General features: G+C 33.8%; 2 protein-coding genes across 5 annotated transcripts; one reads left to right on the top strand and one right to left on the bottom strand.

The window, feature by feature from the left end:
- Positions 1-16606: 16606 nt before the first annotated feature.
- Positions 16607-18201, top strand: LOC112712379 (uncharacterized). Of its 3 annotated transcripts, XR_003157773.3 has the most exons (4): positions 16658-17228; positions 17318-17622; positions 17769-17829; positions 17923-18201. XR_003157773.3 is itself a non-coding variant. In XM_025765258.3 (2 exons), exons 1-2 carry the CDS (start codon positions 16826-16828, stop codon positions 17395-17397), a joined length of 483 nt encoding a protein of 160 aa, XP_025621043.1. In that variant the 5' UTR covers positions 16607-16825; the 3' UTR covers positions 17398-17761. The 3 variants fall into 3 exon arrangements, 1 of the variants encoding a protein (XP_025621043.1); XR_003811834.2 differs by having other exon boundaries at positions 16718-17228; positions 17769-18201; XM_025765258.3 differs by lacking the exons at positions 17769-17829; positions 17923-18201 and having other exon boundaries at positions 16607-17228; positions 17318-17761.
- Positions 18202-20076: 1875 nt separating this feature from the next.
- Positions 20077-26979, bottom strand: LOC112712377 (CMP-sialic acid transporter 3). Of its 2 annotated transcripts, none has more exons than XM_025765256.3 (16): positions 26648-26979; positions 26171-26377; positions 25651-25767; positions 25353-25409; positions 24983-25060; positions 23728-23772; positions 23513-23572; positions 23235-23357; positions 22698-22775; positions 22120-22189; positions 21625-21732; positions 21396-21529; positions 21188-21264; positions 20961-21006; positions 20807-20869; positions 20077-20565 (listed from the first exon to the last, which is right to left on the bottom strand). In XM_025765256.3, exons 2-15 carry the CDS (start codon positions 26336-26338, stop codon positions 20819-20821), a joined length of 1212 nt encoding a protein of 403 aa, XP_025621041.1. In that variant the 5' UTR covers positions 26339-26377; positions 26648-26979; the 3' UTR covers positions 20077-20565; positions 20807-20818. The 2 variants fall into 2 exon arrangements, with proteins under 2 accessions (XP_025621041.1, XP_025621042.1); XM_025765257.3 differs by having other exon boundaries at positions 20077-20448; positions 26648-26977.
- Positions 26980-27073: the final 94 nt, after the last annotated feature.

Genomic DNA, 27073 nt, shown 5'->3' with positions numbered 1-27073 from the left:
TTGGTGTTATCATTATTATTATGAATTTGAAACATTAGAAGACCCCACATGCCAATAAGACATAGAAAGGGTGATTATATTTGATTCGTTCTCCCTCTCATCAGGAATATGAAACACAATGCAAATTGCAAAAGCTTTTGTTGCTTTCCAATAAATATACGATATATGCTGTTGCCTATTCTTCAAGGTTTGGTCGTGAATGTGTACACACAATCTGTTACATATTACTATAGCCATAGCCACTCATCACTCTATATTATTTAATTTTTATGCACACCACCCGTTTTCTGTTACAATAATATTATTCAATATAATATATTATGTGCTCTCTTTCTAAGAACTATATATATGTATTTAGATTCCTGTGGTGCCATGGGTTATTACCTCTGGTTATGAAAAGAAGAAAAAGGCATATTATTGTTAGGTGGTTTAATTTATTTCTTGGTTTTTTTGTTTCCATTTGATGGATGCTTGAGTTGAATATTGTGTAATGTCATGAAATCATCCATTTAAAAAATTTAAGTCGATAAAAAGAGATAATATAAATAATATATTTATTTTTTTAAATAATTTTTTTTTTAAATTTGTTTGATTTTTATATATATTTTTTAATTTGTTTTATGTTATTTTTTATATTTTGGAGCTTATGAGATTGAATTTTAGATTTTTTTAATATAAAAATCTAATACCATAAAATTATTCATTTTAAAAATTTAAGTTGATATGAAGAGATAAATATAAATAATTATATTTTTAATATATAATATGTAATAAATTAAATAGATAGAGAAAAAAGATGACAGATGCATTGAATCAGAAAAGAAAATTGGTAGTTTAATTTCAAATTATTTTCATTAAAAGTGATACATAAATTAGATTAAGCATATACCTAGTCCTCTCAACTGTATTTGACGCAAAAATTTAAACTACTATTTACTACTATATTGGAAAAAGTTCAATTGAAATTTATTGTTAATTTGTTATCCTTTTCTTTTTAATTAACTTTTGAGCTATATATAGATCTACTGATGGGCATCCATTAAATAATATTTATGGTATAAAAAATAAATAAAATCGAAGAGGCGTAATCTTGTTCATATGTAACCAAGATCCGAAGGAAGAGCAAACTAAGAATAAGATTAAGATAGATTATATAATTTTATTAAAGTAAGTTTTATATGGATGGATCTATCACAATGATTTAGGGTTTCTTGGACGCAAATAAACACATACATGTGACATGACATACGCATTCTCCAACCTTGAATCATGCAACCATCAAATCCAGCATCCAGCAGCCAGCATGCACAACAAACAAATTTTGTAGGACCCACCCTCATCTCCTCTTGTCTTTCGTGACCATGTCCACCACCACGTGTCCATTTTCTCAAAATAGAACCTTTTTTTTCTTTTCCATATATTTTGGGAATTACAAAAACAGAACACATAAGAAAACGACTTTTCTTTTTTCAGTTGAGTCTCGGTCGATGATTAAGAATACAAATTTTGGTTATTTTTAAAAAAGGTTTGGTACATTTATAATTTACTGTGATAAAATACATTATTTTAAAAATAAGAAATATTTTAACTTAGATAGAAGATTACAAGAATTTAAAAGATTTCGATAAATTTCATTAAATCCGATTAAGTATATTGACACAAGAAATTAAATTATACAATCAGAGGCGAAGTTTATAGTAGATAATTGGCCATATCTCTCTAAATTTTTTATAAAAAAATTAATAGTATTTTTATCAAAGAAAAATTATAATTTAATTGGCTTAACATCTTATTTTTAATATGAAGTATCCCGATTCAAGTTTTATCTATAAGTTTTATTCTTAAAAGATTGTCCTAATACTTATTATACTTACTGTTTTGTTCATTGATTACTTGTATTAGTTATAATATTTAGAGAAGTCATTTTTGTGCATTAGTTTTTTTTTAAATTGATTTTTACCGTTAACATTATTTATTTTTCTAGTAAGCGACATAATGAGTTACATAATGACAAGACATATGAAATTGCCCATTTATTAGAGATTTATGAACAAAAAATTGGTAAAGAGACAAATCAAATTGGTACTTTAAAATGAGTAGGTGATACTCGATAGAGTTCTCATTTCTCTTCTATTTGTATTTTGATAAATATGTATGGTGCAACGTTGACTACTTTACAAAAGATTATTGTTGATGGATCAATTTATTCTCAGCGTGATGATGCAGATAGTGCCTACAACACCCTAACCTCATTTGAGTTTGTATTGATCTTTCATTTGATGAAAGATAGTATGAGAATAACTGATGTTCTTTGTCAAGTTTTACAAAAGCAATCTCAAGACATAGTTAATGTTGTGCAAGTAGATAACGTCACCAAAAGATCATATTATAATTGAGCATTATTACAATTGAGCATTATTTTAGAGTGAAGATATTTTTAGTCACAATTGATAAGCAATTACATGAGTTGAATAGCAGATTCAATGATCAAGCAATAGATCTACTAAATCTGAGCTCTACTCTTATGTCTAAAGATGCTTACAAAAATTTTGACATTGCTAAGATTTTTACTCTTGTTGATAATTGTTATCCTGAAGACTTTACTGAACAAGAGAAGATTAATTTACCTTTTCAGCTTTAACATTTTATTCTTGATGCTTGTCAACATTCAGAAATAAAGAATCTATCAATTATTCATGAATTGTGTAGATGTTTAGTAGAAACAAAAAGGTCAAAAGTATATTACTTGATTGATAGATTGATTCGTCTTGTATTATCTCTTTCAATTTTTATAGCTACTATGGAGCGATCATTTTCAGCAATGAAAATAATGAAGACAAGGTTAAGAAACAAGATGGAGGATGATTTTCTAGCAAATAGTTTGGTTATTTATATTGAGAAAGAAATTGCTGAAAAGTTTAGTTCTGATTCAATTATTGAAGATTTCAAATCACTCAAGACTCGAGGCATATAACTTGCTTGAAAAATAATATATATGTTTCATAAAGAAAAATGTGAATGTAATAAAAGAAAGGAAAGGAAAAGGCGAGTACGATTACCATTGGGGAGTCAGTGGAAGTTTGGAAAGCTGCAGTCGATGGTGTAGGCTGAATTAAACATAAAAATGGAAGAAAAACAGTAACCTTCGGAGGAGGTTGGATAACCTCAGCCTCGACACTTGATGGGTCGACGCCTGACTCGAGGTAGCTTTACATTGTAGTTTGAGATTTAGATCTACACTTGGCAGGTTTTGACTAAAAGAAAAACAGATCATAAAATATGTATAAAGTATAAGTCGACTATTAGAGGAGAAGTGTCCGAAAGATACCTAGACAGGAGGGACTGGATCAGATTTTTGTACCTTCTTGGGTTTATTCTCCATGAGGATGTTGACAGCTCTATGCTTCTTTGAAGGAAGGGTATCCTACGCTTAAAAGAATTTTGAGCATCTAGGAAAACATGGTACCTGGAGGATATCCAGCAATCCTCGTCCGACCATGAATTTTATCCTTGTCGCCTGGGTAATAGATGACACCAATCGTGTTTATGCCTAAAGTACAAGGATCCTTCTTGCAGAGTCAATAATCTATAACAAATACTCCTTTAGGAGGGTCAGGTAGTCGATCAGCAAGACCAAAAGGGGCATTAAAAAAAAAACTTAAAACGTTTTCGTAATATGTTTTTTTTTAACAAAATGGTCTTGAGATAAAGTTTTAAAGTAACGATCAGGACATCTATGAAAGTATGTTTTTTTTTCTTTTTTCACACCTCTAAGACATCATGAAGACGTACCTTACATTCTTGAAGTGCCATTTTACTTTATAATATTTTTCACAAGGCAATAATTCCATTGATGTGCTCACCTTTGGTTTTCTTCAACGCAAGATATTGCTTGCTTAGTCGAATGGCAATGAGATTGGTAGTAAGTCGACCACCATTTGTGAAATGAAGGTGTCGAAAGCAAACAAAATTTGATATCATATATATGGTATTAGGAAGTCACTCGTTGATGGTTCAAATCAATGATTTGGTCAAATTTCTTCAAATTCAACACTTTGTAATGGATCATTTGGGGCCAGCTTCAAATGAAAGAGGTGAAGATAACGCCTGTGCAAGGCAAAATTGCCTCGACACATATTACGGAGAATAGGAGACGAGTTTCTTTTTTAGAGCCATGGTCGACTCATGAGAAAGCCCTACAAGAAGGATCTGGGGAGGTAAGGTTTCAACCACAGTTCATCAAGAGCCTCTTAATTTTCAAGTTTGAGGCTCGTTAGGGAATGCAGGTATCCCACATTACTTTTTTGACATGCCAAAGGATTTGGGTAGTAAGCAGAATCATCGTTATTTTTTATGGTAAGAAAAAAGTTTGATGAAATGACAAAACGTATCGATAGATGACATTCTTTTTGGTTTCGACCAAGAAAGGGAAGATAGTCGAATACATTGAAGAGGAGTTTTTGAAAATTCAGAAGGGATAGTAAATTGATGTTCGAACACAGACTTCAACCATAGGTTAACAATCCAAAGTGGACCAAAAGGGTTTATCGACGGTTATTCCGATCGAATTTCACTAACTACCAAAGAAAGAATCTTATATAATTGACCTAAGATAAGTGAAGGAAGATTGATGTAATTCTTTTGATGAAGCATGATAGCTAATGGGAGGTACTTGCTTTTCTGGATTTGGATCGACTTTGGACAGAAAACAAAGGCATTGAGCCATAAGAGAAGGAAAGCTACAAGCTTACTATTATTAACAGAGTCACTTTCAAAACATATGTTATTGTGAATAAAATCCGATATAGAAATCGATCAAATCAAAGTTGATGCCGAAAACATCATAGGGACATGTGGTCGTCCAACAATAAACATCTTCCCATCAGCAGAAAGCCCAGTCAAAGCTGAAATCTCCATTGAGGTCAGACCCGTCATTCTATATGGGAAATGGAAGTTATTGGTGGCCGAACACTAAAGGTACATGCTAGCCCTAAGAAGGGGGTAGTATAAGACAGGTCATGAATGGTTAGTTGAAGAGCCGAAACAATACCTAAGGATCTCCACACCGACTTGTAGGTTGGAGATAACCTCGACATCCAGGTCAAAAATCGAGAGTTAGATTTTTTTGGGAGTGCTGTCCTATAGACTCGACTAGCAAAATAAGTAGCTTTGACATGGCTAAAAAAATCAAAGGAAGATGTTCAGGAGGGAAAAAATGAAGAGATCGACTCAACTTGTTCTAAGGTAGAAATCGGCCCTAGTAATGAATATAGGAGATTGGAAACTTTAAATAAAAGTAGTACTTGGTTACGCCATAAAGTAGTGGTTTCTACATCAGGATTAGGGGCTCTTAAGGTCCCATCATCATTATAAAAATGTGACATGTTGGTCACCGGTGGTGGAGGAGCCACGACATGAACGTCATCATCTTCCTCCTAAGAAGGAGAAGCAGGAGCAACAGAAGCTACATCCGAAGCAGAAGGAGCAGCTATAGTGGCGGAGACAGAGACGGGTAAAGAAGACAAAATGGCGGCTCCAGCAGTAGCGACAGGGGTAGAATTAGTGGTGGTTGCAGTAATGATAGTAGATGATGATGATGCAGTAGTAATAGCTGGTGTGTTGCTTGAATGAAGACCAGATTGAGAGTTCATGGAGGTCGTGGGAGAATATGAAGGAAGTGAGAAGAGTTTTGCAAAGAATATGAAGGATTTTCTGGAAAAGGATTCTCTGAAAATAGAACAATAATGAAATTTGGAAAATACAAAAGGGTTTTGAATTAATAAAGGTCCATTAAAGACCACTGAAAACGTTACACATTCCCAGAAATGTGCAAACCGTTTTCATATTTATTGTAACCATTTTTTGAAATTTGAAAATTTAAAAGTACACGTAAAAAGCAAGGGATTAGATAAGACCTATCATTTCATACTTTGAAACAATAAGTTTTAAGGGACAATTTGTTAGCACAGATTTTGACTCATGAAGAGATTCAATTATAGTGTATAGAAAGTCGAAATATGGCGCAAAAAATTTCTTTTGACTATAACAAGAATAAAAGGGTGATCAAGGTCGAAGGCTTAGCGACTTAAGAAAGGTCAAGAAACCGGGTCAAAACCAGAAATGCATCACGTGGTAAATACGGGCGTAATGCAAAAACGTGAAACTTAAAAAACAAGGCAAGATGGAATGTGGAGATATCACGATGAAAATGTTTCAGGGTCAAAGCAAGGTCGTGACTTATGAAAAAGGGAGAAACCAAGTCATGGTCAAGATTATTTAAGAGTAAGTCTATCCTTATGATCTATAAATAGGAAGAACTCAGAGGATTTGGAGACTTCAATCATCAACACTAAATCATCACTCAAATTCACAAAACTTCTCAGTCTCAGTGACGAAAAAAAAAATGAAATGTAATTGCATATGAGTGTTAGAAGTCAACTAATTTATTTTTCTTTGTTTTATATATAATACAGTTTTCTTTCATTTATATTTCGTTGTTATTTTATTTTCTTTGTAAATCAAGTTTATATTCATCTATTTAAAATTTTATTCATTTATTTATTCATTTTACATTGTTCATTATAAGTTTTGCCATTAGTAATTTTAACGTAGGTCATTTCAACATCAATACTAAGTCATTTTCGGGTCGAACTCACTTTTTTTAGAGGAGTCGTATATGTTTCCCAAACTTGAGATCTTAATATAATCTTGATTCGATATTTTGTCAAAAAGTACTAAAAATTGAGTAAAATACTCCTAAAAAAAACTTAAAAATAGATCGTGTATTATTTTTATAAGCATAAGCATATTATCATATTTGATATTTGAGGAAACTATATTAAATAATTGAAAATAGATATGGAAGTACGGAAGGATATATTTGAAAATGAGACCATTCAGATAAAGACGCTTAAAACGTCCTTTTTTAAAGATGTTTTTATGTTGTATTTTAATTGGTTTCTGTATAATTTATTCGGTATTTCTCATCACATATTATTAAATTCCTCAAAAGATTTTCTTTCCAAAAACAATAAAAAACATATAATTTGGAGGGCAATTTACTTAAATAAATAAAAAGAGGGATTTCTTTACGTAAATGTGCAAATCTGTTTGTTGTTACGATTTTGTGCAAAACGGATTTATATGTAAACCGTGGCAACCCACCACGGTTTCTAAACATGCATAAACCGTGGGAGGTCACCACGGATTAGGAGCAAAAATTTGTAGGTGAAAACCGTGGTAGGTCACCACGGTTTATGAAGGAAATTTGGCAAGCATAAACCGTGGGGAGTCACCACGGTTTATGAGGAAAATATTTAAGCACATAAAACCCGGTGGGTTACCACGGTTTATGTAGAATAATGGGCAAAAAACGTGGTGGGTTGCCACGGTTTACTATGACGGAAAATCTATATATATGTGGGTGATTCAAGCACCAGAAGAGATCATTCTCACAATGGCTAGTGAGGAAGAGAGCTTTCTTGCTCTGGTGCATTGCTCTGGAAAAATAAAAAAAGCAAAAGCCAAGGTGTGAAGTTCACCGACAGAGAACCACTAAGTATTTTTATCAGTTCGTCGATGAGTTTGTCGGACTTGAAGAACAGCATCTTGGAGAAGCTTGGCGTGTTGGGTTGCAAGTAGGTGAAGAAACTATTCTACAAGATTCCCATGGCGGTTGTCTCGACCGGTGTTCAGTATGAAACCTTTGCGGTTAAGGCTGATGAAGATATTAGGGTTCTGTTCTACTGTGTAAGGAGTTTTCCGGAGATCAGAATCCATGAGTTGTTCGCGAAGTTGGAGGTTGGTGTCGATAGTTCTGGGGCATCCGCTCCAGTTCCTTGCGTAGCTTCCGCGGGTGGTGCATCTAGTTCGATGCCTGCGGTCAGACCGCATCTTTCGCCGGTTCAATCACCTTCTTTTGCGGCTGACTTAGAACAAACGGAGGTTGTTGGTTCTGTCCCTTTGGAGCATGCAGCAGTCATTGAGCCTCCCAACGTTGTGGGCACCGGTGGTGGCCTCGTGCCTTATATCGAAGAATTTGGTGGACCTGATCAAGTAGAGAATGCAATGCGTGACGATGAGTCTGACCAGGAGCCTGTTGATATCGATGGTGACAGCGACGAAAACACAGGCGGCGATCCACATGCGCAGCATCTGTGGCCTATAATGGGTCTGATCATCATCCCTAAGCATGTCAGCTATGTCTCTGTAAAACTCGGACTCAGTAACAGGATCAGCAATGTCCACCCTAACAGCCGCGGTCGTAAACTCGGCAAAACCATATGGGCTCACGTTCCCAAACAGCTGTGAGCTAGAACCCACGTCGAACGTCGGCTGATCCATAGCTGATGCTGATCCAACTACATCCTCAGCGGCCACGTGACCAGTGCCGCCCCCCCTGCTCGGATGGTCCTCCATCAGGCCCACCTCGACGGTCAGGCCGCGCAGGTGGCCGTCTGCCTCTACGTCGAGGAACACGGTAGTCCACTGGATCCCCAGCCTCAGCTCCAGGAACGTCCTGCTCCAATCGGTCGGCAAACTCCCTCCACTCGCGATCGGTGGTCCGGGTCCCAATACGACGACGCCGATCGACTCGTCTGTTGTCTGGTCTGTCATAAACATGCACTCTAGGAGGTGCCTGGGACGACCCTCTGTGACGCGCCTCCTCAGTCAACACAATCGGCCTCGGATCCTGAAATGCTACATCTGGGGATAGGAACCTGTGCGCCACACGGCACCACCATTCTAGGTAATCTGCTGATGGACCAGGGTCGAGGACTCGATCGACCCATATGACTGACTGATGCCGGTTCTCCCAAAGCTGGTGCCACTCCTGATAATATGTAGGAAACCACCGGTCCCCACCCCTACCATCCTTCGCATGTAGCCAATCTATGTTTAGAGCTACATCTGGGAGATGCTGAACACCGCCGAACTGGGGTAGAACCCTATCCACCTGATGCCACTCGATCGTAGCAAAATATATCAGGCTAGTGACGGCCGTCCATAGCCATCGGTGCTCATCAGCTAGTATCTCCGGATGAATAACAGCAGCAACATCAGCAGAAGAATAAGGCTCCCACACAAACTGCATAGAAACAGTAAGACGTTCATGAGGCAGTGGCATGTAAGAAAAACTAGTACGACTATTAGTAATAAATAAATCACTCACATCGTGGACACGCAAACGATCAAGTGCAAGGCGTGCGGAAACTAATCTCTGTGCCCCTGCATCGTTCCTCGGAACAAACTCGGCCCACCTACAATTTAAATTGAAATGATGTCAAAACAAACCATAACACTAGCATTTTTTACAATTTATGAACACATATTTTTAAACCATACCTTGAAGCAAGCGGAAAACCGAACCGGTCAAAACCAGTGGGCCTCAGAGTGGGAAACCTCCAGAAAATCCAAGACTGTAGTAGGTGTAGCGGCCCAGCCAAGTTAACGACGTTTCTGTTTGTACCACGACAAAGACACCTATACAACCAGGCTAGTGCAGCGGAGCCCCAGCTATATCTGCCCAAGTCATCCAATGATACCAAATAAGGCAACCAGCGAAGGTGTACCCTGTTTGCATTCTTGTCCGCAAACAGCATCAGGATATAAGCGCGTGCGTATACACGCACGGTCTCATCAGTAGCATCTGCAGGGAGAACTCGGAACCTCTCGTGGAACCAGGTGTAGCACACTGTCATCTGCTTCACTTTACTCTGTGGAGGTAACTCCCCGAACAACTCCCGGAACCACACCCATGCTGGTCTACCGTGTTCCATTAGATTCTCAAACTCAGTCAAGCACCCACTAACGGGTGCACCATCAATCGGCAAACCCAGCTGATACGCAACATCCTGTAAAGTAATGGTGCACTCACCAAACGGCATATGGAACGTGTGGGTCTCCGGACGCCACCGCTCAATAAATGCGCTAAGCAGAGACTCATCAACCCAGAACCACTGACTGTTTAGCCTAGCAAGATGATACAAGCCCGCAGTCTCCAGATACGGTATAATCCGGTCATGTAAGGGCATATTCTGCTGCCGCCTAACGGCTGTAATAACCCTACTAGGCTGCAAAACGTCGGTAATAAAATCCCTTAACATACAACCATTACAAACAACAACATACATAATACTGAAGCTAAGAAAACTGTGCACATTAAATTCATGGATTCTATTATCGTGTATTAAATAATGAAGCTAAGAAAACTGTGCACTCACTACAACAAATTAACAATATAAATACAGGAAAAAAAATCTTTGAATAAAATATTAATAATGATAATAAAATATTGTGCAAAAATACTATTGACCACACTAAGAAGATAAATAAGCATAATAAAATATGCATTACTAACAATACCGATAATAACATTAATATTTATGTAAATAATATTAATCAGAATCACAAAACAAATAAACGTAATAAAATAAAAATATTTACTAGCAATATTCCTACTAACATATCAATTGCTATATTAGAATTAAATTTAATTACAATAATAATAACAATAACAGTAACTAACCTCTTCGTCGATATATCCTGCCACGTGAGCGATGCCATTTAGTCGGTACAATCGATCCTCATCCTCCATTGGCCCCACCACCCACTTCTCCTTCGCTGCCTCCAAACCTTTTCCCAAATTCTCTCTACAACAATCAACCCACTTTCTTCCTTATGTTCCTAATGAATCCGTCCCTGCCTTCAGCGGATTACTTATATATGTAGACACACGTAAACCGCGGTGGGTTACCGGGTTTTACGTTCAACATTGTTTCCTCATAAACCGTGGTGACTCCCCACGGTTTATGCACGCCGATTTGCCTTCGTAAACCGTGGTGACCTACCACGGTTTACATGTAAAACCATTTGCTCCTAATCCGTGGTGACCTCCCACGGTTTATGAATGTTTAGAAACCGTGGTAGGTTGCCACGGTTTACATATAAATCCGGTTTTGCACATAAACGTAACAACAAACAGATTTGCACATTTAGGTAAACAACTCTCCCATTTTATTTAAGTAAATTGCCCTAATTTGGACTATAAAAAAAGGTAATAGATTAACTATTAGATTTTTTTAAAAGATTATTTACATAAAAAAATATATCACATTCATCAAAATATATATATATATATATATATATATATATATATATATATATATATATATATATATATATATATATATATATATAAAACAAGCTCTTAAAATTTTTATAAATAAAAAATAATTAATTTTTATTTATATAATATATAAAATAATTACTATATTATTATTATATTATAGATTAAAATTTACTAATTTAAATTTTATTTTTATTTTTAATATAAGCATTAGAAATAAATAATTTTTTTATAACAAGATGTAATGTAACAAAATATATATAATATTAATTAGTTTTTAAAAAATTCTGAAAATATGGTTTTTTCTAATAAAGTGTTATTAAAAAACTAACATTATAAAAACTAATTTCAACCAATATGATATAATAGGTTATTAAATATATTTAATACAAAACACATTGAATATAAATTTTTATTGAGTTTAAATTTTAAATAATTTTTAATTGAATTTCAAATATTTTTATTTTAAAGAGTTAGAATATTTTAACATCATTTTTTCGTATCTTTTTAATTGAGTCTTTGATTTTTTAAATTATAAACCTTATTTATAGTTAAGAGTAATGTTTTAACACCACCAATTAGTCACACATATAAAAATAAAAGAACAATTCTATTGTCATAATTATAATCTAACTTTATAAGCAATACAATACAATAAAATTATATATAATTAATATAACTAAATTTTATCTACATCTATAGTCACATTTCATAAATAATATAATTAAATTATATTTATGTTTATATTAAAATATGAATAAAAATACAAAAAATGATCAGGATGGTTTTCGTTCATAACTTTTTTTATTATTTTTGTTGTGAAAAGTTTAATTATGTTAATAATTAATTATTTTTTAAAAAAGATAATTAAATAACACAAAAAAATCTTATTAAGAGTAATTTATTTATATATGATTAAAAAATAATTGAATAATTATATACGGTCAAAAATTAATATTATTAAAAAATAAAATTAAAAATCATAGTTTTTTTTTTATTTTTTTCAAAATTTATCTACAAGTAATTCTATAAATATTTTACGATGAATAAAAATATTAAACTTGTACTAAAATTTATTCTAATAACATTTATTTTTATTTTACTAAACGTTAAATAAACTATTGAAAATAATTTTGTTTCCTCCATTAGAAAAGAATGATAAACTTCCATACTTCTATTATGTTATGGCAATAATTTGGTCTGTTATTTTTTAATAATAATAATAATAATAATAATAATAATAATAATAAACAAGTATATCACAGTAAAATAGGAAGTACGCCACCAAATAATTTATCATCCAAATTATATAAAACAATTATATAAAACAATTATCATATTATTATTATTATTACATTATATATATATATATATATATATATATATATATATATATATATATATATATATATATATATATATGAGCAAAAAAAGTCCAATTGTTTTAAAGTAAAATTGTCTTTTAATATTTGATTAAATGTTCTTGTATTTAGTACTTTTTTTTGGCACTTCCTCTTAGTTAAAAATATAATCATTATAATTTTTTAGTTATTATTGCTAGGGGTGTTTACAGATGGGATATGGCTGAAATTTCGATCCAATCCGTACTAAACTCATTAGATCAAATTCGATATTCGCACTTTTTATGTTTGGATCAGATATCAAATATATCCATAAAATAAAAAATATTAAAAAATTTTATTTTTATAAAAAAAGTCAATAATTTTTTTTGCTTACTTTTTTAAACATATTTACTTCTATCTGATTAGAGTGTAGATCCGATTCGATCCAATCCAATTACAGATCAGATCACATCCTCAAATTACAGATCAGATACGGATAAATACTGTGGATTTATATGGATATGATCTAATCTATGAACACCCCTAACTACTACTATAGGTTCAGTATTGCAAAAGAATGCTTCTTTTATTATAAACCATTATTAGATCTTAATTACCATTAAAACAACTTAATTGTCAACAAAGAGATAATACTTGTTGGTCTCTGAAATTATGTTCATATTTCAATCCATAGTTGTAAAAATCAAACTGGATCAACTGGTTCGACCGAAAAATTAGTGAATCGGACAAGAACCGGATTTTGGTCTGGTTCGGTTTACTCCTTAGACCGTTTTAAGGAATAAAACCGGTGTGAACCGGTAAGAACTGGTGAAAACCGGTCTAACCGAATTGGTCTACTTGAAATTTTTTTTAAAATGTCTCCACAAAGTCTCGAACCAAGAACCTTGAAGCAAAAACAATCTCTACTTGCCACTTAGCCATTGCACTTCTAATTATTATATTTGACAAATACTAATTATATAGTATACATAAATATCTAATTTAATTTAATTTTTATTTTTTCTATTTTTAAAATTAATTATATTTTAATTATATACCATTATTAATATAAATATAAATTTTACTAAAAATTTATTAATTTACTTGATCTATTTTATTGCTAGTATTGTGATTAAGGTTATTTGTTTTGATGTTAGTATTAAAATCTACTGATATTATAGTTAGATGATAGGCTTTGTGAATTAATTATTTTTTTATTGTGTCAAAATAAGATACTATTGTAGTATTAAAATTTTATGATTTTTTTATATTAGTTATTTTTAGAAGTTGAGACTTGATTCTTCATAAAATGTTAGTGAAGATATGTATTTCAAATTTTAATTTTAAGTTTTTAACTATTTTATATTTTATATTTACGTGAGACCAGTTTTATCGTTCCAACCAGTGATTTATCGGTTGAACCAATAAACCAGTGAAACAGTAACTTGACCGGTTCGATCACTGATTCGGTTCTAACAACTATGTTTCAATCTAATTTCAAAAATTTCGATTTACTCAATTTAGTCTCCCAACTTAATAGTTATGACTCACATTGGTTCCTAATCTTATTTTTGTCACTGTCTCACAAAATCGTTAACGACATGCTGAGATGGACTAACGACTGCTACATTATACATTCTAGCGACTATTTAATGTGACAATTAAAATTTTTTTACCTTATTTTTTTTAACTAAACACTTAAAACCCTAATATGAGTCACGAATACCAAAGTTAAAAAATCAAACTAAGTAAATTGAAATTTTAAAAATCAGATTAAAGCTCGAATATAACTTCAAAATAGAACTTTAACTTATGTAGTGATTAATTTAAATGAGAATCAAATAAATCAAAATTCAACATAATTTTATCAATGTTTTCAAATTCAAAATTTCTATACAAAAATTAACTAGAATTTTTCTTTAAATTAAAAATTTAATAAAATAGTGACTTTAATTATCTTAACCAATGTCCTAATTAATTACTTTTATGTCTTAAAAAAATTGTATATGAGAAAAAAATAATTAATTTGTATACTTTAATAATTAGTTATTTTACTAAAATAAAAGAAACTATTTTTTTAGAATTTTTTAAGAACTAATTAATATTATATATTTTGTTACACTACATTTAGTTATAAAAATTTTATTTATTTCTAATGCTTATTTTAAAAATAAAAAAAATTTAAATTAGTAAATCTTAATATATAATATAATAATAATATAGTAATTATTTTATATATTGTACGAATATAAATTAATTATTTTTTTATTTATACAAATTTTAAGAGATTTTTTTTTACTAAATTTTAAGAGGTTTGAGCTTGTTATATATATATATATATATATTGATGTTAATCTATTACCTTTTTTGTTTTAATCCAAATTAAATATTTTTTATTCTTTTTGGAAAGAAAATCTTTTGAGGAATTTAATAATATGTGATGAAGAATACCAAATAAATTATACAGAAACAAATTAAAACATAATATGAAAACATCTTTAAAAAAGACGATTTAGGCGTCTTTATTTGAGTGGCCTCCATGACAAAAATCTATATCCAAATCCAGATAAGAGTTGAAAGGGTAAAAATTACTATCATTAACAAGGATAGAATCACGGTCATATACTACTCTAAAGTCTAATCAAACTATGCATGCATTACCTCATTACTAATCTTAGAAATCAAAGGCACCTCGTGAGTTCTTCTTCTTGTTAACCTTCTTCTTGGACTTACTAGAATCTTGTCTCTTACCCGCTTCATGTCTATGGATCATACCATGCAGCTCGAAACCAATGAGGTAGCAAAGATAAGTATCAATGGTGATGAACATTGTCTTCTCATCCATATACACATTGTAATAACAGCACGAGCTTTCTTCATCGTACCAGTCCAACTTCTCTTCTGGCTTCACCACGTCAAAGTGCTTCCCCCAGCACTGTCTTCGCCAATTTGTCAAGATTGTACCGCCATAGATCCACCTTCTCTCCTACCTCCTTCATCCCTTCCACCGCCATCGCCCTAAGGTCCAACGCCTTCTTCAGCTCGATCCCGTGGTGTTTCTCCAGCTTTGCCTTCACATTTTCGATCTCCATTCCCACCGCGATAACCCTAGAATTGGCGAAGAAGTCGCAGAGGGGCCTAGGGTTTTGCTTCGCTTTGTAAGAGTCGGCTTGTTGGGCAGTGAGAGCCAATGCAGAGGGAGATGAAGTCGTAGTCGTGGTCCTTGACGCCGCGCTTGGTGTACTTGGTAAATTGGTGCTCGGCGGTTACGCCCACGATGACCGGGGTGTTTTTGGGAGTGGACTTGAGGAGGTTGGTGAGCCACTTGCAGAGCGTTTGGGAAGAGGTGGTGTTGATGCAGAGGATGCATTGGTCGTCGGCATAAACGGTGTAAGGATAATGGCGGAAAGTGAGGTCGTAAGTCTCAACTTCGATGATCATGTTGGGTTCAATGCTGATCTCGAGAACCATTTTTGTTAGTGGTTGTAGGATCAGAGACTTGCAACAGTTGTCGGATCGTCTTCTTGGAGTGGTCGGGGTGGTGGAATCTGCAAAGATATTCCGCAGTCTGAAAGGTATAAAGTATGAAGAATGAGTTTGTACCTAAGGGCCTCTGGCTCTCCTTTATATAGTTTATGATAATTATCTTATCTTATCTTATCTAAGGGCCTCTGGCTCTCCTTTATATTATGTTATCATTTTAATCATAAATCATTTATTGCATCAATTATCTAATAATTAATTTGTGTTCAGATATTTTAGTTGAAAAATAATTTTAAAATAATTTATTACATTTAAAATATTTAAAGAAATTATTTTTAAGTGATATAATTATAAAATTAAGCATAAAATAATTATTATATTATTTATTATTTAATACTAGAAATCAAGTTGTTAAAATTATTTACAATTTAATAATAATATTTACTTATAACTATAAATTTCAAAATATTACTTTCACTTATTAATTATTTTTTAACTTAGAAGTATTAATTTTGATTATAATATATGACCTGGAATTTTTACTCCAAAATAATTATTCTTCAATTATAAATGTTTTTTAAAAAATAATAAAATAAGTCTTTTTTTGTAAGTTGGGAAAATAACAAGAGGAAATGAAAATGATGAGATCCACACAGTTGTCAGTTAAGTTGGTAAAAGATAAGGGATGGATGGAGGAATGAATGGGGTAGATGGCATCATCATATCATATAATACATACATACATGCATGCATATGATGATGATTGATGAGATGAGTCACGAGAGCAGAGAGCAGAGAGCAGGACCCCCAACATAAATAAATACTCCTTCTCCTTCGTCGTTCATACTTCCAAACAGAAACAAATTTGAGAATGAGACCTGAATCATGGAGTACTGCCACGTCAGCAACCGAAGAAGAAGAGGAGAGGGAAAGTGAAAATGAAACTTGGACGGTGAGAAGGAGCAAGAGCTTCGGCGGAAGGAGTAAGAGCAAGAACAAGAAGAAGAAGAGTCAGGTGTTGTTGGAAGGCTACGTCGACGATCTTCCAAGAACCAAGAGCTTGACGGACGACGATCTCGATGAGCTTAAGGGCTGTTTGGATCTCGGGTTCGGTTTCAGCTACGACGAGATTCCTGAGCTCTGCAACACCTTGCCTGCACTCGAACTCTGCTATTCCATGTCGCAGAAGTTCACCGATCACTCCTCCTCCGACGCCGATTCCTCACCGGATTCCTTGTCCTCTTCCATCGCCAATTGGAGGATCTCCAGTCCTGGTTAGCACTCCCTCATTCCCTGTTTGATTTTTCCCAATCCTTCATTTTCAACTCGATTTAGGGTTTCTAATGCTCTCGATTTCACGCAGGTGACCATCCCGAAGACGTGAAAGCGAGGCTCAAGTTTTGGGCGCAAGCTGTTGCATGTACGGTTAAACTCTGCAGCTAAGCCGCACCGACGAATCTCAACGTGATTTGAGTGATGACGTGGCAGCAGAATGATGGAGAACCTGGAGATGAATTTTGGAAGTTATTGTTGTTAGTATTAATTAATATTATTATTTAAACCTGGAGATGGGGAATTCAACGTGTCAAGCTACTCTATCAATGATAGGTGGACCTAACTGCACGGAAAAGGGAAGAGGGAATAAGCAGAAGCAGAGGGTGGTTTCAGGTTTGAGAATACCCTCCACATCTGATTCCTGAACCTGACTTCAGTTTAATCTTATGGATCCTAATATTGTTATTGTATTTGTATCATTCTAATAAGCAACTTTATCATTAGAATAAAACCCTTTTTGTTTCCGACCCTACCTGCAGCTCTGAGGTGAGAGCTTCACCGAATGTTACTACTTTCATCACCTCTGCAAATCTGCTAGAGGTAACTAATCTAACTGCACACACATTTTTGACCTCTTCCAAACATAACCCTTCAGCTCTGGATAATTGTGCTAACTTGTGTGTGCTGACATAGATGATTCCATTCTGCTCAAACTTGGAGGGAGTGGGTCAAGGGCAAGAATGTGAAGATGCTACCCCAACAAATGTTTGCCTAACTCATTTTTTTGTTCTTATTACTATGCTGTTGTCATTATAGGGTCATGAACTGTGATTCATCCTTGAATGAATTATCCAATCAATACCAATGCTTTTCCTCAAATTTGTCTATGTCATTAGAGGGCCCGTTTGGGATTGTTACCCCGGAGAACATTGAATCCTCTGACTAATAGAGCTTGGAAAGATTTATGTTTAATGTTTGGTTCCAGTTTTGTTTGCATAGTTGGTCTATTACCCTGTATTCTAGGTTATTTGACTTTTGGTTTACAAGGAACATGACTTGCGGTAGTTGCATTAGTTGCTGATGCTGATTGCGTATCACTCTCTAAAACTGAAAAAATTGGAGCTAACAAGCAAAACCGTGCGGGAAAAGATGGAAACTAATGGATACCATCGAAATGATCGAAATCTTTAGGGTAGCAATGCAATGATTATTCTAGGAGCAAGCATTGTTAATATTGAATCGACTTTAACAAAATCTCCTTTCCGAGCGAATCAGAAAAAACTGGTATAGGCAAAGTATTGTCCCCTTCTGATCAGCAAATCACGAGCACATATTGGAGAAGCAAATTAGTGGGATACAGGTAGGTGCAGCCGCATATGCTTGGCCATTATAAGCACAATCCATTGCTATACGACAAAAACTGCGACGCATGTGAACAACAATTTACAAAAGCTAAAGGCCTAGGAAACATTCCAGCCTCGATATTATGGGGCATACTAAGTTTGCACGTTTAATTCTCGTCTCGTGAACTGATTTCATCAAGGGTAGCCGTCTCTTTAAAGAAGTTTGATGCTAATTTAACACTACCATACATCATTAGGACTATGTGCTGTATACCGAAATTTACATAGATGCAATAAATGATTTATGATTAGAATGATAACATAATATTAAATGAGCACCGAACAGCAAATCCCCAAGACCAGAGAATACATTTACGTGACGGAATAATGCTCTTTGATTTTTAGAAACACATCAATTGAATGATGCCCAGCTCAACTAGTATCATTTCTCTTGTGAACAACATGAGTTCTGTTTAGCGTGAGTTACGTTCTTTGTCTGAGTTGGAATGTGATAACATATTATATGCCGAACTGCCGAGGGAACACTATTGAGACCGGTACGCTTGAGGGTCCTAGCGGGATGCTTATGAGCATTATGAAAGTGGACAAGGCCGAGTAATGGAACAGTGGATCTCGATTTGGGTTTCCGAATGTTACAGCGAACCTTTTAATGATGTAAGTTCAAGGTTTATGGAGGTGGCAGAAGGCGGTGAGGGGCATAGGTTTCAATAGAGGCCTTTGTATCGTTTGGAGAGCAGCTGAGGCCGGCTCAGGTGTGAACACTCGGATGACTTCTTCATGGCTGCCACCCTGCCACTGCCAACTGCCAACTGTGGCGCACACACGCTCATTTTGAAATATTCAACCTGTTCCAAAATATTTCGCTTTAGAATTTTGAAATATTAAAAACTCAATATACCTCGATAGAAAACGACAAATATTTTGAAACAAAAAAGAGTAAAGATTAATAGTTTCAAACTCGAAGATCTCCATTACGAGATCTACAACCAGATTAGTCAAACAACTTTAATAAGATTAGGTGATTCAACTACCAAGGCAGCACCCGGAAGCACCTTCAAGATGAATGACCCAGCTATGATGGTGCACCAATACCCAATTAATATCCGCCGTGAACGGAAAATTTCTTCCCAATAAGTTTAAGTTCGCTGCACTAATATAATGATTTGAGAATGTCAATTTTTTTAACCATTCTGTTAATTGTTAATAGTACACAAAAGAAGTTCTTAAAAGACTCATTTTCACACTCTCTTCCTCATAAGAAAGAAAGAAAATATAATTGATAAATTAATTTTCTTATGTTAATTATGTAACATGACTTTTTTTTTATATAGAAAATAGTAAGTTTTAAATTTTCAAATGACCTTAGAGGCTTCATTTTTTTCCCAAAAATTTTTAATAACTTAATTATTGATCACCGGCCTAACATGAAAAAGACCAAAGCCTGCTCGATTTGTCGATCTATAGTTCAATCATTTTCTCCATGTAGAAATAATATAAAATGGATTAACAGGCCCTGCAAGCATACATATAAATATCATTTTTCTACAAGGAAAGAGGATGTATTTCATTTTCTATTATTCACCCATTATCTCGTAAAGGTGAAATACCTAAGACATGTAATAAATGTAAAGAATAACATAATAGAGATGAAACGGGCTGAAGTGAATATAGCAAGAAACAAAAATAATAAGGGAAATCAATATCCAAGATGAGAAAAAAGAAAAAAGAAAAAGAAAAATGTATTACAAGTAAAATCCACATTGAAATGCCAGATGCGAAGAGCCCTTTTTCTATTCTCTATCAAAATCTTCAGCTTTTAGCGGCTGAAAGTTGTAGCTTGCTAACATGCAGACTCCTGTAGTAAAGAATTCATGGCCTTATGAACCAAGTAGAAAAATCCCTTCCATGCAAAGCTATCGCAAAAGTCAAAATTAATTCTTATGCTTAGGACTTTATAAAGAGTGCACCACATCTGAAAATTCGCACAACCATATGCAAAAGAATGATTACCAAATAGATAAAATTGTATAAAGCATTATAAACCTTGAGACAGAGAGAGAGAGAGAGATCTGAATAGATAAAATTTAAAGGCATGCTATCTCAACACACAGACATTGCTTAGGTTAGAAATACTATGAAATATACAAGCTGACTAGAAGAAAGCAAAATCATTCAATAGTTAACCACAATAACAATGGAAATAAAAAACATACAGGTAGGTCAATCTAGGTTGGAAGAAGAGGCTTTCTCTCATCATGCCCTACACGATGACTAGCCTGGAAATATTCAAAATAAACAAATAAATAAATAAAACTGGTTTAGTAAAACTTTCACATATAAAAAGAAAAGGTGATGACATATGAGCACCTCTTCATTTGCTCCGGCTGCCATATTTATGAAGGATTCCTTTGACCTGTAAAGAACACAGACATTTGTTATTGAAGAAGAAGGATGTATTGTCTTTCAAAAAGTTCTTAAAATGACAACATTTGAACTTTCTAGAAGTAGTAATACAGAATGAACATTACTTTTGTTCTGTCTTATCCCCCCCAACACACCAAAAAACTTAGATTGGCAAAGTTATTAGCAAGAACCTTTGTTTGTCATGAACGTCATGCAGCTCCAGCACACCATTCTGTTCATCTCTGACTTTTGAAAGTGGTGAAAAGAACTGAAGAGGATATGAGCACAAAATGATACAAAACGAAAATGTTATTGGATAATTCATTTTTAAAATTCTTTATAAAAGAAAAAGTGTTGTCTGCTTCCATAGTCTTAATGAACCACCCCAAATAAATTTACCTGGTGCATTGAGATGAATACAATAGAAATGCCTATAATGAAGTTCATTGTTAAAGTATGTCCAAAGAGTGCAGCAGAGGCTATGCCCGTAAAGATTGTTGCAACTGTTGATGAGTACTTCTTCAAAATTGTATCTGTGGTAAATTAAAATGCTATTGAGATAAGGGACAAGTTTTGTGTCCATCTACACAACATAAGGCCAACTTAATGTAATTTTAGAAACATTAACCTGCATATTTGAAGAAGAAAGAGGATAGAATCCCTTGGGCAGCATTGTTTGCTACCAACAGCATAGTGGCTTTTGAATGACCTTGTAGGATATCAAAGCTGCTAGGACCTGGAATATTTACAAAAAAAAAAAAAACAAAAACAATCGATAGTTTGAGAATCAGATAATACTAACAGTATAAGCCACTGGTAAAACGCTTTAATGAATTAATGAATTATTTTTCCCTTTTCTATAAAAGAACTGAACCACAATATATCCATCCATTAAAAAAAACAAACATTTTCATACGTGATTTGAACACTAGGGTTATGAACTAGCTCAAATTTAATGAGTTTAGGCAAAAAAATAAAAATAAAAAACCCTCAACTTATATTTAATTATTTATATTACAAGCAATAAAAAAATGCCATAAAATACTTTTCTTTGAGTATGTTTCAATTGCATATGACCATCCTTTAATGTTCACCGGTAACAGAAAAATAAATTATTTCTTACCTTTGATTATAGCAGTACCAATTATCCCAAGAAAATTGAATATAGCTCCGTATCCATACAAAAATAAGTTCTGTAAATCAAAAGTAGATAATCAGTAGCTGCATGATGAAAAGAACTGAAAGTACTGCAGCACCACTAAACATCATTCTTCAAACTACCTATTAAATCTTTTCACCTGCCTGTTATATTCCCCAAAGTTGAGATAAAACTGAGTCAGTTTGGAAATTGATTATTTCTGTTAGTTTCTCTATGTTATATTATATTTATGTCACATTAATTTCTTTTCCAAGATCTCAACTATATTCAACCCTGGCCCAATCACAAAAACTGGAACCGCCAAGTTATATACTTTAAATACAGGTGGTCACACATGTAATTTCAGATGAAACATGCTAAATATATATATATATATATATATGAAAAAAAAACAGCATTCAGTAATACAAGATAAGCCGCATATGCAGATACAAATGTAATTCACAGTCCTTGCAGAAATTCAATTCAAACTCATTGAAACATTTCAGGGGCTAATAAAAGGAAGTCCAATTATTAAGAAGTTCCAATTTCCCCTACATCACCTGAAGATAAATGCTTGTATCATATTGGCTCTTCAAAGCATACTCATTATAAACAGAGGCCAATGATGGAACAGTGACCTGAAAAATAATTCCCAGGTTAAAAGTTCAACAATTAAAAGGAATCAGAAATTCAGAATATGATAGAATGGCACCAAGTAACAGGTATGGTTTATTTTACGAGAGAAAAGGTAAATAGCTCTATTCAACTGTTTTACTAGCTGATCGTTAGCAATTTTAGCTTGGATTAGATGGCAGTTGGTTAGTCAGCTCTGCTTCTAACTACCTATAATAGCTGTATTGTAGTTAGTTTTTGGCATTATGCATTCTTCTGTCAGTTCTGTTAGGTTTGGAGAGAAATTCTTTCTGAGTTAGTAGTTCCAACCATGTAAGAACCCTAAGGAATTGTGATTTGCAATCCCATGTTCATCAATAAATTCCTAGAGCTTCTGCTAGTTCCTGATCTTATCAGAATAAATAAAAACACAGAACATTGAACTTTGAACTTAACTGGCTGCATAAGTAACAAACAAAACTTACAAAGATCAGTGTATAAAGATATGCACCCATGGTGACAGGAAGACCCATGGCTGTGGTTCCTTCGGGTAAAGATCGTAATTGATTAACGCTGATACCAATTAGCAATAGAGCAAGAGCTTCCCACTGCATCAAAAGAATACATTAAACACCCAGCTAAATGACTAGACCCGATTGGGATCTGCATAAGGAGCACGACTTGCTAGGTTCAAAATCAAAGAGCCAAATAATGGTCATAATGGCTTTCCTAGCCAGTAGGCAAGGCAGGGTAATGCACGAACCTGAATAATGGAAAACCGGCGCTTCATAATCACCTTTAACAAAACTGCTATTACTAAAACCTGAACACATATTCAATAAGCGAACAATCAAGAGAAGAAAAGCTCCAGTTTCTCAAGAATAAATGTCAGATGAAGCAAAAAAGGGGGGAAAGAGAGAGAGAGAATTTTTAGAAATAAAGTGAAAACTCGGTCAAGAAAACAGCAGTGATAACTACCTTCAAATTGCTTAGCATCTTTACAGTAGCAGGGTTGAAATAAAGCTGCATGAAATGTGATATCAATCTGTGAGTTTCTTAGATGCAATAATTTCTTTAAATGCATAAAATGTGAGAATATGACCAGATAATCATAGGTACATTACATGATGAGTTCTTGATGCAATTCTTTTTACTTTTCCACTTTAAAGAAATGAAAAATGATTCTACGCATAACTCTGGAATAATTGGCAAACATAAGAAACCAACTTATGCAACAACCATTTGACACAGCCTGAAAATAGATAAGATATACGTGATGCAAGAACAGAATACATCAGGAACAGTTGCAATTATAGGGATTAGAAGGAGAAAAAGTGAGTATTAACGTATTATATTTAATCTGATTATTGATATTCATTAAAGGTGTGAGCAAATTTTGTGGGATAAAATTAGGTATTTGACCTCTATTTGGCATTAAAGAATTACTACTTTAGAGGAATTCTCTCTCAAATATGTGAGATTGGAAAGTTATGCTTCATTGATAGTTTCTTCCCCTTGTTTGATCTTGTTCTTATAAATAGGATCTCTTGCTCCTATACTTGTACACTTATTCTCTTCATCTTAATAAAATTCTTTTGTCAGAAATACCATGTGTGCAGTGTGCCATAATTCAAAGAACTAAAACCTATTTGTTCTAACTTCTTACTATTAAAGATAGTCAAGGTCATGTGTTTGTATGGTACTACTAGTACAATCCCAGCACAATAAAACTATCAACATAGCAAGACTGCTAGAACATGGTAACAAGCAGTGTGATACGTGTTCAGGAGGACAATTTCGTCATTTTAGAGACAAGGTGCAGAATGGTAATCTTGCCATGTTCAAGGATTTGAATATTATATTATGCTGGTCCTTGATGTCCAAAACGGCATAATGTAATATTTAGATCCTTGAACACGGCAAGATTACCATTCTACACCTTGCCTCTAAAATGACGAAATTGCTCTCCTAAACACGTATCATAGTGAACAACTGATTACACTTTTATGATAGATTCAATATCCTGATATGACAATGAAATTTATACAGCACAGTGGCTGCATATGTATTACCAACATCTGACTCCTTAGGACAAAACTCATAATACTAATAGTACTAATAACTAAAGAAAATTAATTCTTGAAATCACAAACGTATATTAAAGAAGTCCAATTATTAGCATTCTGGCCTGAATCCTTTTTACATGTATTTTTTAAGTGCTATTTCTACATACCTGCATGATAAACTTCAGATAGTTGTTTATAGCATACAGAAGAGCAGGAACAGCAAGAAGGACATTGTTACGAGCCGCCTACAAAAATATAAAATAACCACATATAGGATGAATATAAAAAGGTTATCAGAGAAATTTGTCACAATTCACAACTGATGAGGTCACTAAGCAAAATCAGGCATCAAAGATGGAAGTAGTAATAAATACTATGTCTATATATCCACCAAAGTGATAATGCAGTTATTGTTTCTCTTATCATAAATAAAACATGATAATGTGACTTGAACTAAGTAACCAAGTTCAAGTGATATTGGAAGGAAAAGAGGGTATCTTTCATTTCAAGTAAAATTGATAAGAAACACCATAGTACCTGCATAAATGTAGAAATTGATAGAAGAGGCTTCTCCCCAACCTTCTGATGCTTAGCCTGCAAAACAAACCAAACCTTAGTGAGATGGATACTAAAAGAATTATAAAGTCGGATAAAGAATCAAATCATCTCAATGCACTAAGCTTGATATAGGAGTTAGTTGTAGCACTCCATGCTTTTGCAATATCCTTCTCTTGATAATCATTTCTTTTTTTAGAAAAAAAAAAAAAAAAAGCTTCTCCCTTGTTTCATGCTTTGATTATAAGTAACTGAAAAGACAGCAAAAAGAGAATCTTACCTGGAATAAAAGCATAACAACAGCAAAGAAAACCTTTGCGACCTCTGTCAAAAAATTAACACTAATTGGGCTAAAATTGAATTTCCCATCCACCTTGGACATATAAACAAGAATAGGCTGCCAAATGAATCGAATAGTATGTGTCAGTAACTACAATAAGCATAAAGGTCTAGCATGAAAAACTAAGTCAACAAAAATGAACTCTCTAATCTACAGTAAAGCACAGAACAGCTAATCTCACAGAGTAAGCCTTTAGAGCAGCTGCAAGTCAATAAATGGAACATTGCAATGACGAAACTCTTCTAGTTTTCTAGAAATACAAATATGCTGTGTTATGAACTCATAATATCGCAATGAAGAAACTCTTCTAGTATTGTAGAACCATAATTGTGCCCCAATTATAGCATCAATCCAAGAGATTTCCATGGATCAAAATTAGCAAGATTTGTTATCATTTAGAACTAGCCTTTTTCCATAAGCATCTAACTGTAAAATTTTGGATTAAAAGATGATCACTCACCTGTAATCCAACTAGAATGCAGTCACCAACAACCAAAAACACATTGAGAGCGCGCTGCTTGTGTGATAGCCTACTTTTGTGGCGATCATAAGCCCTTGATATAGTCTTGGTAGAAGGGGAGACCAATTTGGAATGGCAAACATGGCATTCTATCATCCCGTTCTTCATGTAAATCCTCCCACAATATCAGTGTATGAAGAACTCGATCTGCAATCCATCAATCATGATCAAACGAAAAGGCTAATCGAAAATACAAAAGGAATAAAAATTCTCCAGATCTTGCACCTCCAGAACCAGCTAAACGCAACATACAAATGCGAATTTCGAAACACAACACAGATCAGCAAGGATCACGAAATAAGAATATGCGGAGCTGAGATCTCGCGAAAGCATGAAAATAGAACATGAACAATAGCACCACCGACAAATAGAAACACGAAGCATGGAAAATTGGGAATGAAGGAAGCAAAGACAAACCTAGATCGAGTCCAAACCGAGCATTTACGAGAGAAGGAGTTTGATCTAGGCAGCTGGCGGGCACCGAATTTGAAGTGACTCGATTCGGATACGAGCTAAGAGTTTTCGAAAAATATAAACTGAGTTCGAATTCACTCTGTTTCTGTTTATTCTTCTGCTTCGTTTTATTCCTGTCCTAATGGAAACTGAAATTGAATTCTAAGTTTAAAGATATGCTACGAATATGTTAAGTGAGAGAGATCAGAGAGAGAGAGAGAGAGAGAGAGAGAGAGAGAAAAGCGTATTGTGTAATATTTGAGATGTAGTAGTAATTATGATGTGAATGTTAATGGAAATGGAATAGGCGTTTTATGCTTATTATTATTATTATTATTATTATTATTATTATTATTGTTATTATTATTATTATGAAAGAGATTAACTGTT

This window comes from Arachis hypogaea, chromosome 9, assembly GCF_003086295.3.
Source record: "Arachis hypogaea cultivar Tifrunner chromosome 9, arahy.Tifrunner.gnm2.J5K5, whole genome shotgun sequence".
Lineage (NCBI taxonomy): Eukaryota > Viridiplantae > Streptophyta > Magnoliopsida > Fabales > Fabaceae > Arachis > Arachis hypogaea.
Note: the sequence above shows the minus strand (reverse complement) of the source record. Positions and strands in the feature narration are given on the sequence as shown.